We start from the raw sequence: 12,902 nt of genomic DNA on the forward strand, positions 1-12,902 counted from the left end.
ATTGTCTGTTTACTCTGGTCATCGTTTTTTTCCTTTCTTTTTTTTTTTTTTTTTTCCCTGTGCAGAAGCTCTTTAGTTTAATTAGGTCCCATTTGTCAATTTTTGTTTCTGTTGCAGTTGCTTTTAGCATCTTTGTCATGAAATCCTGGTCAGGGCCTATATCCAGAATGGTATTTCCTAGGTTATCTTCCAGGGTTTTTATAGTTTTAGGTTTTACATTTAAGTCTTTAATACATCTTGAATTAATTTTTGCACATGGCGTAAAGCAGAAGTCCAATTTCAATCTTCTGCATATGGCTAGCCTGTTATCCCAGCACTATTTATTGACTAGAGAATGCTTTTCCCATTGCTTTTTTGTTGACTTTGTTAAAGATCAGATGGTTATAGCTGTGCCGCGTTATTTCTGGACTCTCTGTTCTGTTCTGTTCATCCCTCTTCTTCAGGCAACTTTGATACTTGCATGGCCCTGAGCTTTGCTCAAGATTTGCTATCTGCTGGGAATGTCCCTTTTCTCCATATTCACCTATGAAAATTCCACGCTCCTTCTGGGCCTGCTCAAATGCCAATTCTTGTATGAGATTTTTTTTTTAAATTCTTGCTGCTGGGAATAATTCTCTTTCTGTGGGTTCATAGAGAACTTTATGATGGGGATCAAATTCTATGCTTTCATTAGCTGCATTCATACCCCACCAGCAACTAAGTATAATTGCCCTTGGATCAGCTGTTTATTTCTCATCTTGGTATCTCCTACAGGGTCCATCACAGAATTTATGCATAGAGATCTTCAATAAATACTTGCTCAATGAATGAATAAATATATTAACCATACCCATTCTTCTTCTTATGTTGTACTTAACAAGAAGTATTTGGATTTGTTTGCTAGAGCAGTCATAACAAAGTGCCACGAATTGGGTGGCTTACTCCAGTCTGAGCTCATCTTAACTTATTCAATAACTCTGATTCAAATAAGGTCAGATTAGCAGGGTTCAAAATACCTTTTTGGGAGACGCAATTCAATGCTTAAAAGTGGAGAAATAAGAATTCAGATATAACTCACTCTTGGGTTCTCATCTAAGTAATAACCATACTTGTTTGAATTATATCTATATGTCTGGGCTTATATTTTGAAAGAGTTTGTTGCCCAGCTACCATGAAAAGCAAAGGTGGAAAAGTCCCATGAGTATTGCGCAGGGGTATTTTAGTACACTGCGGGTCATGACCTAGCCTAAATTTCTTTCTTTTGTATATATATAATATATATTGTATTGCACTTTAGGTTCTGGGGTACATGTGCAGAACATGCAGGATTGTTGCATAGGTACATACATGGCAATATGGTTTGCTGCCTTCATCCCAGTCACCTATATCTGGCATTTCTCCCTAGGTTATTCCTCCCCAACTCCCTACCTGCTGCTGTCCCTCCCCTAGTCCCCCCCACCAACAGACCCCATTGTGTGATGCTCCCCTCCCTGTGTCCATGTGTTCTCATTGTTCAACACCTGCCTATGATTGAGAGCATATGGTGTTTGATTTTCTGTTTTTGTGTCAGTTTGCTGAGAATGATGGTTTCCAGATTCATCCATGTCCCTAAAAAGGACACAAACTCATCATTTTTTATGGCTGCATAGTATTCCATGGTGTAGATGTGCCACATTTTCCTTGTCCAGTCTACCATCTATGGGCACTTGGGTTGGTCCAGGTGTTTGCTATTGTAAACAGTGTCTCAATGAACATATGTGTGCATGTGTCTTTAAAATAGAACAATTTATAATCCTTTGGATATATACCCAGTAATGGTATTGCTGGGTCAAATGGAATTTCTATTTCTAGGTCCTTGAGGAATTGCCACACTGTCTTCCACAATGGTTGAACTAGTTTACACTCCCACCAACAGTGTAAAAGTGTTCCTATTTCTCCACATCCACTCTAGCATCTGTTGTCTCCATGTTTTTTTAATGATTGCCATTCTAACTGGCATGAGATAGTATCTCAATGTGGTTTTGATTTGCATTTCTCTAATGACCAGTGATGATGAGCATTTTTTCATATGTTTGTTGGCCTCATAGATGTCTTCTTTTGAAAAGTGTCTGTTCATGTCCTTCACCCACTTTTGAATGGGTTTGTTTTTTTCTTTTTTTTCTTTTCTTTTTTTTTTTTTTTTGAGATAGAATTTCGCTCTTGTTACCCAGGCTGGAGTGCAATGGCACGATCTCGGCTCACTGCAACCTCCGTGTCCTGGGTTCAGGCAATTCTCCTGCCTCAGCCTCCTGAGTAGCTGGGATTACAGGCACGTGCCACCATGCCCAGCTAATTTTTTGTATTTTTAGTAGAGACGGGGTTTCACCATGTTGACCAGGATGGTCTCGATCTCTTGACCTCGTGATCCACCCGCCTTGGCCTCCCAAAGTGCTGGGATTACAGGCTTGAGCCACCGCGCCTGGCCCGGGTTTGTTTTTTTCTTGTAAATCTGTTTTAGTTCTTTGTAGATTCTAGATATTAGCCCTTTGTCAGATGGGTAGATTGCAAAATTTTTTTCCCATTCTGCTGGTTTGCCAGTTCACTCTAATGATTGTTTCTTTTGCTGTGCAGAAGCTCTGGAGTTTAATTAGGTCCCATTTGTCTATTTTGGCTTTTGTTGCCAATGCTTTGGGTGTTTTAGCCATGAAGTCCTTGCCTATGCCTATGTCCTGGATGATTTTGCCTAGGTTTTCTTCTAGGGTTTTTATGTGTTAGGTCTTATGTTTAAGTCTTTGATCCATCTGGAGTTAATTTTAGTGTAAGGTGTCAGGAAGGGGTCCAGTTTCTGCTTTCTGCACATGGAAAGCCAGTTTTCCCAACAATGTTTATTAAACAGGGAATCCTTTCCCCATTGCTTGTTTTTGTCTGGTTTGTCAAAGATCAGATGGTTGTAGATGTGTGGCATTGCCTCCGAGGCCTCTGTTCTGTTCCATTGGTCTATATCTCGGAGATAGAACAGAGTAGTATAGTTTGAAGTCAGGTAGTGTGATGCCTCCATCTTTATTCTCTTTGCTTAGAATTTACTTGGATATGTGGGTTCTCTTTTGGTTCCATATGAAGTTTAAGGTGTTTTTTTCCAGGTCATTGAAGAGGGTCATAGGTAGCTTGATGGAGATAGCACTGAATCTACAAATTACTTTGGTCAGTATGACCATTTTCACAATATTGATTCTTCCTAACCATGAGCATGGGATGTTTTTCCATCTGTTTGTGTCCTCTATTCTTTCCATGAGCAGTGGTTTGTAGTTCTCCTTGAAGAGGTCCTTTACATACTTTGTTAGTTGTTCCTAGGTATTTTATTCTCTTTGTAGCAATTGTGAATGGCAGTTCATTCTTGACTTGGCTCTCTGTAAGTCTATTACTGGTGTATAGGAATACTTGTGATTTCTGCACATTGATTTTGTATCCTGAAACTTTGCTGAAGTTGCTTATTAGTTTCAGGAGATTTTGGGCTGAGAAGATGGGGTCTTCTAAATATACAATCATGTCATCTGCAAGTAGAGACAATTTGACTTCCTCCTTTCCTAATTGAATACTCTTTATTTCTTTTTCTTGCCTGCTTGCTCTGGCTAGAACTTCCGATACTGTATTGAATAGGAGTGGTGAGAGAGGGCATCCTTGTCTAGAGCCAGATTTCAAAGGGAATGCTTCCAGTTTTTGCCCATTTAGTATGATATTGGCTGTGGGTTTGTTGTAAATAGCTTTTATTATTTTGAGATACTTTCTGTCAATACTTAGTTTATTGAGAGTTTTTTTTAGCATAAAGGCTGTTGAATTTTGTCAAAGGCCTTCTCTGCATCTATTGAGATAATCATGTGTTTTTTGTCTTTGGTTCTGTTTAGGTGGTGAATTACGTTTATAGAGTTGTGTATGTTGAACCAGCCTTGCATCCCTGGAATGAAGCCTACTTGTTTGTGATGGATAAGCTTTTTGATGTGCTGTTGCAATCAGTTTGCCGGTATTTTATTGAAGATTTTTGCATCTATGTTCATCATGGATATTGGCCTGAAGTTTTCTTTTCTTGTTGAGTCTTTGCCAGGTTTTGGTATCAGGATGCTGTTGAACTCAAAATGATTTGGGAAGGATTCCCTCTTTTTGGATTGTTTGGAATTGTTTCAGAAGGAGTGGTACCAGCTCCTCTTTGTATGTCTGGTAGAATTCAGCTGTGAACTCATGTGGATCTGGGCTTTTTTTTGGTTGGCAGGCTATTAATTGCTGCCTCAACTTCATCCCTTGTTATTAGTCTAGTCAGGGTTTCAACTTCTTCCTGGTTTAGGCTTGGGAGGGTGCAAGTGTCCAGGAATTTATCCATTTCTTCCAGGTTTACCGATTTATGTGCATAGAGTTGTTTGTAATAATCTCTGATGGTAGTTTTATTTCTGTGGAATCGGTGGTGTTATCCCCATTATCGTTTTTTATTGCATCTCTTTGATTCTTCTCTCTTTTCTTTTTTATCAATCTGGCTAGCAGTCTGCCTATTTTGTTGATCTTTTCAAAAAACTAGCTCCTGGATTTATTGACTTTTTTGAAGGGTTTTTTGTGTCTCTATCTCCTTCAGTTCTGCTCTCATCTTAGTTATTTCTTGTCTTCTGCTAGTTTTTGAGTTTTTTTGATCTTGCTCCTCTAACTCTTTCAATTTTGATGATAGGGTGTCGATTTTAGATCTTTCCTTGCTTCTCATGTGGGCATTTATTGCTGTGAATTTTCCTCTAAATGCTGCTTTAAATGTGTCCCAGAGATTCTGGTACATTGTGTTTTCGTACTTGTCAGTTTTGAAGAACATCTTTATTTCTGCCTTCATTTCATTGTTTGTCCAGTCAACATTCAAAAGCCAGTTGTTCAGTTTCCATGAAGTTGTGCGGTCCTGAGTTAGTTTCTTAATCCTGAGTTCTAATTTGATTGCACTATGGTCTGAGAGATTGTTATGATTTCCATTCTTTTGCATTTGCTGAGGAGTGATTTACTTCTAATTATGTGGTTAGTTTTAGAGTAGGTGTGATGTGATGCTGAGAAGAATGTATGTTCTGTGGATTTGGGGTAGAGAGTTCTGTAAATGTCTATTAGGTTTGCTTGGTCCAGATTTGAGTTCAAGTCCTGGATAGGCTTGTTAATTTTCTGTCTCGTTGATCTGTCTAAAGATAGTGGCATGTTAAAGTGTCCCACTATTATTGTGTGGGAGTCTAAGTCTCTTTGTAGGTCATTAAGAACTTGCTTTATGTATGTGGGTGCTCCTGTATTGGGTGCATATATATTTAGCATAGTTAGCTCTTGTTGTTGCATTGATCCTTTTACCGTTATGTAAGGCCCTTCTTTGTCTCTTTTGATCTTTGTTGCTTTAAAGATCTCTGTATTTTATCAGAGACTAGGATTGCAACTCCTGCTCTTTTTTTGCTCTCCATTTGCTTGATGAATCTCCTCCATCCCTTTATTTTGAGCCTATGTGTGTCCTTCCACATGAGATGGGTTTCCTGAATACAGCACACCCATAGGTTTTGACTTTTTATCCAATTTACCAGTCTGTGTCTTTTGATTGTGGCAGTTAGCCCATTTGCATTTAAGGTTAATATTGTTATATGTGTGAATTTGATCCTGCCATTTTGATGCTAGCTGGTTGTTTTGACCATTAGTTGATGCAGTTTCTTCATTTTGTCAGTGGTCTTTACCATTTGGTACATTTTTGGAGGGGCTGGTAACTGATTGTTCCTTTCTATGTTTAGTGCTTCTTTCAGGAGTTCTTATAAGGCAGGCCTGGTGATGATAAAATCTCTGAGCAATTGTTTGTTCATTAAGGATTTTATTTCTCCTTCACTTATGAAGCTTAGTTTGGCTGGATATGAAATTCTAGGTTGAAAGTTCTTTTCTTTAAGGATGTTGAATATTGGCCCCCACTCTCTTCTGGCTTGTAGGGTTTCTGTTGAGAGATCCACTGTGAGTCTGATGGGCTTCCCTTTGTGAGTATCCCGAACTTTCTCTCTGGCTGCCCTTAGCATTTTTTCCTTCATTTTAACCCTGATGAATCTGACGATTATGTGCCTTGGGTTTGCTCTTCTTGAGGAATATCTTTGTGGTGTTCTCTGTATTTCCTGGACTTGAATATTTGCCTGCCTTGCTAGGTTGGGGAAGTTCTCCTGGATGATATCCTGAAGAATGTTTTCCAGCTTGGATTCATTCTGTCACATTCAGGTACACCTATCAAACATATATTAGGTCTTTTCACATAACCCCTATTTCTTGGAGGCTTTGTTCATTTCTTTTCACTCATTTTTCTCTAATCTTGCCTTCTTGTTTTATTTCATTGAGTTGATCTTCAATCTCTGATATCCTTTCTTCTGCTTGGTTGATTTGGCTATTGAAACTTGTGTATGCTTCGTGAAGTTCTCATGTTGTGTTTTTCAGCTCCATCAAGTCACTTATATTCTTCTCAAAGCTGTTTATTCTTGTTAGCATTTCGTCAAACCTTTTTTCAAGGTTCTTAGTTTCTTTGCATTGGTTAGAATATGTTCCTTTAGCTCAGAGAAGTTTATCACTTTCTGAAGCCTGTTTCTGTCAATTCATCAGACTCATTCTCCATCCAGCTTTGTTCCCTTGCTGGTGAGGAGTTGTGATCCCATGGAGGAGGAGATGAGTTCTGGTTTTTGCTGTTCTCATCCTTTTTGCACTAGTTTCTTCCCATCTTTCTGGATTTATCTACCTGTGGTCTTTGTAGTTGGTGACTTTCGGATGGGGTCTGAGTGGAAGTCCTTTTTGTTGATGATAGATTTATTTCTTTCTGTTTTTTCAGTTTTCCTTCTAACAGTCAGTCCCCTCTGCTGTAAGACTGCTGGAGGTCCACTACAGACCCTGCTTGCCTGGGGATCACCTGTGGTGGCTGCAGAACAGTAAGGGTTGCTGCCAGTTTCTTCTTCTGTTATCTTCATCCCAGAAGGATACCTGCCAGTTGTCAGCCTGAGCGTTCCTTTATGAGGTGTCTCTTTGGATATACAGGGGTAGGGGAGCTGCTTGAGGAGACAGTCTGTCCCTTATAGGAGCTCAAGTGCTGAGCTGTGAGCTCCGTTGTTCCATTCAGAGCTGCTGGCAGATACATTTAAGTCTGCTGCAGTGGAACTCATAAATGCCTTTTTTTCCCAGGTGCTCTGTCCTGGGAAGGTGGGGCTTTATTTATAAGTTCCTGATTTGCTGCTGCCTTTTTTCAGAGCTGCCCTACCCAGCGAGAAGGTAGCCTAGTCACAGTCTGCCAGCAGAGACATTGCTGAGCTGCTGTGGGCTCTGCCCAGCTGCTGTGTGAAATCCCTTGAAGTTTTGTTTATAGAGGTATAGTTAGAACTGCCTCGGTAATGGTGGTCTGCCTCAGTAATGGCAGACTGCCTTGGTAGTGGTGGACTGCCTTGGTAATGGTGGACACCCTTTCCCCACAGAACTGGACTGTCCCAGGACCAGCTGTGCTTGCTGTGAAACTCTCAGTCCAGAGCGTTTCAGATTGCTGGTCTTTGTGGGGGTGGGACCCTCCAAGCCAGATCACCTTACTCTTTGTTTCAGCCCCCTTTTCTTCAGTTGAATGGATGACTCTGTCTCTCAGGTGTTCCAGGCGCCAGTTGAAACGGCCGCCCAGATTTGTGTGAGTTTTTCTGTGGAGACCCACTGCGCCATGCTACAAACTCTTGGCGCTTTTATGCCTGGGAATCTCCTGGTCTGTGGGCAGTAAAAACTTGTTTGGAGATGTCGTGATCACTCACCCTCTGTGTTCTCACCAGGAGTTGCCCTCTAGAGCTGTTCTTATTCAGCCATCTTGGATCTCGACCTAGCCTAAATTTCTTAAGGGATAAAAATGATGGGGCCGGCGTGGTGGCTCACGCCTGTAATCCCAGCACTTTGGGACGCTGAGGTGGGTGGATCACGAGGTCAAGAGATGGAGACCATCCTGGCCAACATGGTGAAACCTTGTCTCTACTAAAAATACAAAAAAATTAGCTGGGTGTGGTGGCACTTTCCTGTAGTGCCAGCTACTCAGGAGCCTGAGGCAGGAGAATCATTTGAATCCAGGAGACAGAGGTTTCAGTGAGCTGAGATCATGCCACTACACTTTAACATGGTGACAGAGCAACAGAGCAAGACTCCATCTCAAAAAAAAAAAAAAAAAGGGAATCTCTTTTGGGAGACAATTCCATGCATATTTCAGGTGAGTTTCACTGTACATGTAATTTCATGATATCATGATATCTATGCCAAGATATTCCTATGTCTGGCCTCAACACACCATGGCCCCCAACTTTACAGTCTTAGGGGCAATAAGAAGCAGGATCGCATGAAAAGAGACCAGGGTTTGGAATAATCATAACAACTATGAAAATTCATTGAATCCCTACTATATGCCAGGCACTTGGCTAAGTGTTTAACATCAATGATCTCATTTAATCTAATCCTTAGCAACATCATGTGGTGGGAACTACTGTTATCTTAATGCATATATATTCTGCATATATATCCCAATGCATATAGATGTAATATGTATAAATATATAATGTATATGTGTGTGTATATATATATGTATACACACACACGTATATGTACATAGGCATCAGGGACTGTACAAGGACCTTTTCCATCATATAATCTTAATTTTTCTGTTTATCAGTGGCTTTAATTTTGCTTGTATGAAGGTGTTTCATTCAGGGATAATAGCAGTAATTCCTTGATAGTGATGATGTAAATGTTGCAATGCCCTTTCCCATCCCTGCTTTTTTATATAGGAAAAGGGTGAAAAGCAAGTCCTGGAAGAATCTGCATTTGAAGAAATCGAAAGAGATTTTCAGGAGGTTCTGTGTGAACTTTCAGGAGACAAAAGTCTGGAAAAATTTAGGATTGAATATGAGAAGCTTCATGCTATCATGAAAAAGTCTTATGACAATGAAAAGCGTCTGATGGCCAAATGCAGAGAACTAAATGCAGAGATCGTAGTGAATTCCGCAAAGGTCGCCACTGCCCTTAAGCTCTCTCAGGACGATCAGACCACCATTGCATCCCTAAAGAAGGTCAGTGATCTTCTAGAAATAGAATGAACCTGAACTTAAAACATCATTCTCTCATTATATTGACACCTCTAGGCTGGTAGTAAATGAGTTATTAGGTAAAAATTTACATGATTTTATATTCATAAAGCCTAAGGAATAATGTTCATTTTCAAAGAAAATGATTTTTTAGCCTGGGTGAATTGCATCATGCAGAAAATAATGGAGAATCTTACTGGCTTGGTTTCTGGGAAATAATGGGTTAGAAAAAGGATTTAGAGATAAGTAAATGCAATATTTGGAATCTCAATATGTCTTATTTGATGCATGATGAGTAATTTAATACCTCATGATAATAGCTTGTTAAAGATACTTTTGTATTTCTACTTTTTCTCCTGTTTTAGTAAAGATTGCCTTGAGAATTCCTAGACAGTAATTTTCATGACCTTTCTTTCTAGCACCCCTTTTCTTTCCTCTCAATCCTTCCAGTTCCTCATAATAGGAGAACAGAGATTCAGTGTGGGAATACTGAGGATGTATTCCTTTGTTTTACACTAGATATTTTTCATCTTTAAGTGTGTTGCATTATTTTGAAGGTAAAATATAAATGTTCCTTGTTGACTTATGGTGATAAGAGGTTGAAACAGAATTAAAACCCTAATTATGAGAAATAATTTATACAATTTTTAGACAATTGCCTTGATATCATGCAATTAGATGCCACCCAGTTCAAATTAATTTCCAAGACCAGTACAAAATATGGATTATCAATTCCGTTAGAAACTGCTCATTTTTAAGTGCCATTTAAAAATTTATTGTCATTTTCTTCTTCTTCTTGCTGAAAAACCAATATAAGAAGAGTTTAAGTCATTTTATAATGGAAAAAAACATTTTTCATTGTAAATTTAAAAACTGAAAATGGGCTGGGTGTTGTGGGTCATGCCTGTAATCCCCAGCACTTTGGGAGGCCGAGGTGGGTGGATCACCTGAGTTCAGGAGTTTGAGACCAGCCTGGCCAACATGGTGAAAACCCATCTCTACCAAAAATACAAAAATTAGCTAGGTGTGGTGGCATGTGCCTGTAGTCCCAGGTACCTGGGAGGCTGAGGCAGGAGAATCACTTGAATCAGGAGGTGGAGGTTGCAGTAAGTGGAGCTTGTGCCACTGCACTCCTGCCTAGACAACAGAGTGAGACTTCATCTCAGAAAAACAAACAAACAAAAAAACAAAATGGAGAAAATGGAGGTCATGAATGGATTAAAATCTGATTGGTAAAGTTGATTCAGATAAAACTTTTGTATTCATTTTTTAATGTAAATATCTTTCATTTGTTTTGTTAAAAATAGCATGTATGGTTGCTACATAAGAAATAATCCACAAACTGACATTTTGCTTTGAATCACCGAATTATGTGCTATAGTTACCTAAGAGCAATCTTTCTAATGTAGTAGTGACCATGAATTGTTACATTAAATACTCTCTTACACCCATTTTATTCCTTGTCAATATACAAGTAGAATATTTTCACCAAAAGCATATAGGTTCTTATCTGTATAAAGGACCCACATTCTACTTGACAGAATTTTGCAAGAAAGTTAAGTGGTGGCCTAAAACTCAAAGCTGTTGTGTATTAGTTGGTCATCACATTGCTATAAAGAAATACTTGAGACTGGGTAATTTATAAAGAAAAGAGATTTAATTGGCTCATGGTTCTGCAGGCTGTCCAGAAAGTATAACACTAACATCTGCTCAGCTTCTTGGGAGGCCTGAGGAAACTTACAGTCATGGCAGAAGGCAAAGTGGAGCAGACACTTCACATGGCCAGAGCAGGAGCAAGAGAGGGAACAGGGAGGTGCCATACAATTTTTTTTTTTAACTTTTGAGTGCAGGGGTACATGTGCAGGTTTGTTACATAGGTAAACGTATGTCATGGGGGTTTGTTGTGCAGGTTATTTAATCACCAGTTATTAAGTTAAGTATCCATTAGTTATTGTTTCCTTATCTTCTCCCTCCTCCTACCTTTCACCCTCTAAAAGACCCCAGTATGTTTTATTTCCCTCTATGTGTCCATGTGTTCTCACTTGTAGCTCCCCCTTGTAAGTGAGAACAAGTAGTATTCGGTTGTCTGTTCCTGTGTTAGTTTGCTAAGGATAATGGCCTCCAGCTCCATCCATGTCCTCCAACCAAAGGACATGATCTTATACATTTTTATCAATGCATAGTATTTCATGGTGTGTATGTACCACATTTTCTTTATCCAGTCTATCGCTGATGAGCATTTGAGTTGATTCCATGTCTTTGCTATTGTGAATAGCACTGTGATGAACATATGCTTGCATCACACACTTTTAAATGACCAGCTTTCGTGAGAACTCACTCACTTACTAGCACAAGGACAGTACCAAGAAGATGGTGCTAAACCATTCATGAGAAATCCACCCCCATGATTCAGTCACCTCCCACCAGGCCCCACCTCCAACTCTGGGGTTTACATTTCAATATGAGAGTTGGGCAGGGATACGTATCCAAACTATGTCATGTTGCAAAACTTACTGTGCTTTGCTTTTTTACTGTAACTGCTGTAATTCACTTTTAAGTATTTATGTCAATATTATACATTGCATTTTATAACACTAAGGAAGCCAAAGCTGCATGTGTCATTGCTTCCATTCCCTGTTAAGGGTTTTTTTTTTTCCCATATGAAAACATTTGATAAGAAGGCTTGAGCTTGAGTTTATGAAAAATGGGAATTACCAAGGTTGTTGGGTACAATTAGGTAACAGTAAAGAACAGCATTGCTGTGGGTTGTTCTAAAGCTCACATTGCCACTAGGAGGTCACTTGGGACCAGATGATGAAACATATTTTTTATTTACAAATCTATCAAGAGGTTTAATTCAGTCTGTCAATTTAGGGCTTGGATCTATGATCATTCCTCATGTGATAAAACTTATTTTTTTCCCTTTTAATATCTGGACTTGGAAAGCACATGAACTTTCATATCTAATTTTGCCAACCTTGCAGTAAGTGAGCCTTGTAGCCACACTCACCTACACAAGAAAAGATACCCTCTGCCAGTCCCCTACTTTATTTTATTTTATTTTTTTTGAGACAGGGTCTTGCCCTGTCATCCAGGCTGGTATGTAGTGGCACAATTGCAGCTCACTGCAGCCTCAAACTCCTGGGCTCATGAGGTCTTCTTGCCTTGGCCTCCTGAGTGGCTGGGACTATAGGCCTATAACACCATGTCCAGTCCAGTCCTCCCCTTTCAATGTGCTATTCACTATTGACTAGCTCATGTTAAACAATTCAGTCCATGCACATTTACACAACTGCACTGTGGTCATGGCGTTATCCTGTTTGCTAGTTTACGTTGCATCTAGAATCCAGTTTGGTCTTTCTCACTGATATCCTATGGCCCATCTAGGAAATTGAAAAAGCCTGGAAGATGGTGGACTCAGCCTATGACAAGGAGCAGAAGGCCAAGGAGACGATTCTTGCTCTGAAAGAGGAAATAGTGAACCTGACCAAACTAGTGGAGCAAGGGTCTGGACTATCAATGGACCAGGATAGCAAGTAGGTTATAGCCTTGTTGATGTACGTTGAACTCACTTTTGCAGAGGCCTCCTCCTTCAATAGGCAGCCTGGGGCTTGCCAGTGTCTTCTTGAACATTTGTGATACAGGACTCTTCTTTATTGGGTTCTCAGGGATTATTTTCTGTCTATTGCATTTTAAGTAACGTTCTTTTCTCCACACCTAAGAAAATTTGTGGTTATCTTAAACTTCTGCCTCCATGGGAATCAGTAGTATAGTTTCAAAATGAGTAAGATTTTATATTTATTTCTCTCCAACTTGTGTAGAATATAACTGTCTGCCTTT

At 39.6% G+C, this 12,902-nt stretch overlaps 1 protein-coding gene across 1 annotated transcript in view; it reads left to right on the forward strand.

The window, feature by feature from the left end:
• Positions 1 to 12,902, forward strand: part of CFAP58 (cilia and flagella associated protein 58) — a 125,332-nt gene that overhangs the window by 4,480 nt on the left and 107,950 nt on the right. Inside the window, exons 2-3 of the mRNA XM_032281553.1 lie at positions 8,766 to 9,047; positions 12,450 to 12,598. Coding sequence (XP_032137444.1) covers positions 8,766 to 9,047; positions 12,450 to 12,598 — 431 coding nt within the window. The remainder of the gene's footprint in view (positions 1 to 8,765; positions 9,048 to 12,449; positions 12,599 to 12,902) is intronic.

The sequence above is a fragment of the Sapajus apella genome, unplaced genomic scaffold (genome assembly GCF_009761245.1).
Source record: "Sapajus apella isolate SASKATOON/1434 unplaced genomic scaffold, GSC_monkey_1.0 scaffold13, whole genome shotgun sequence".
Lineage (NCBI taxonomy): Eukaryota > Metazoa > Chordata > Mammalia > Primates > Cebidae > Sapajus > Sapajus apella.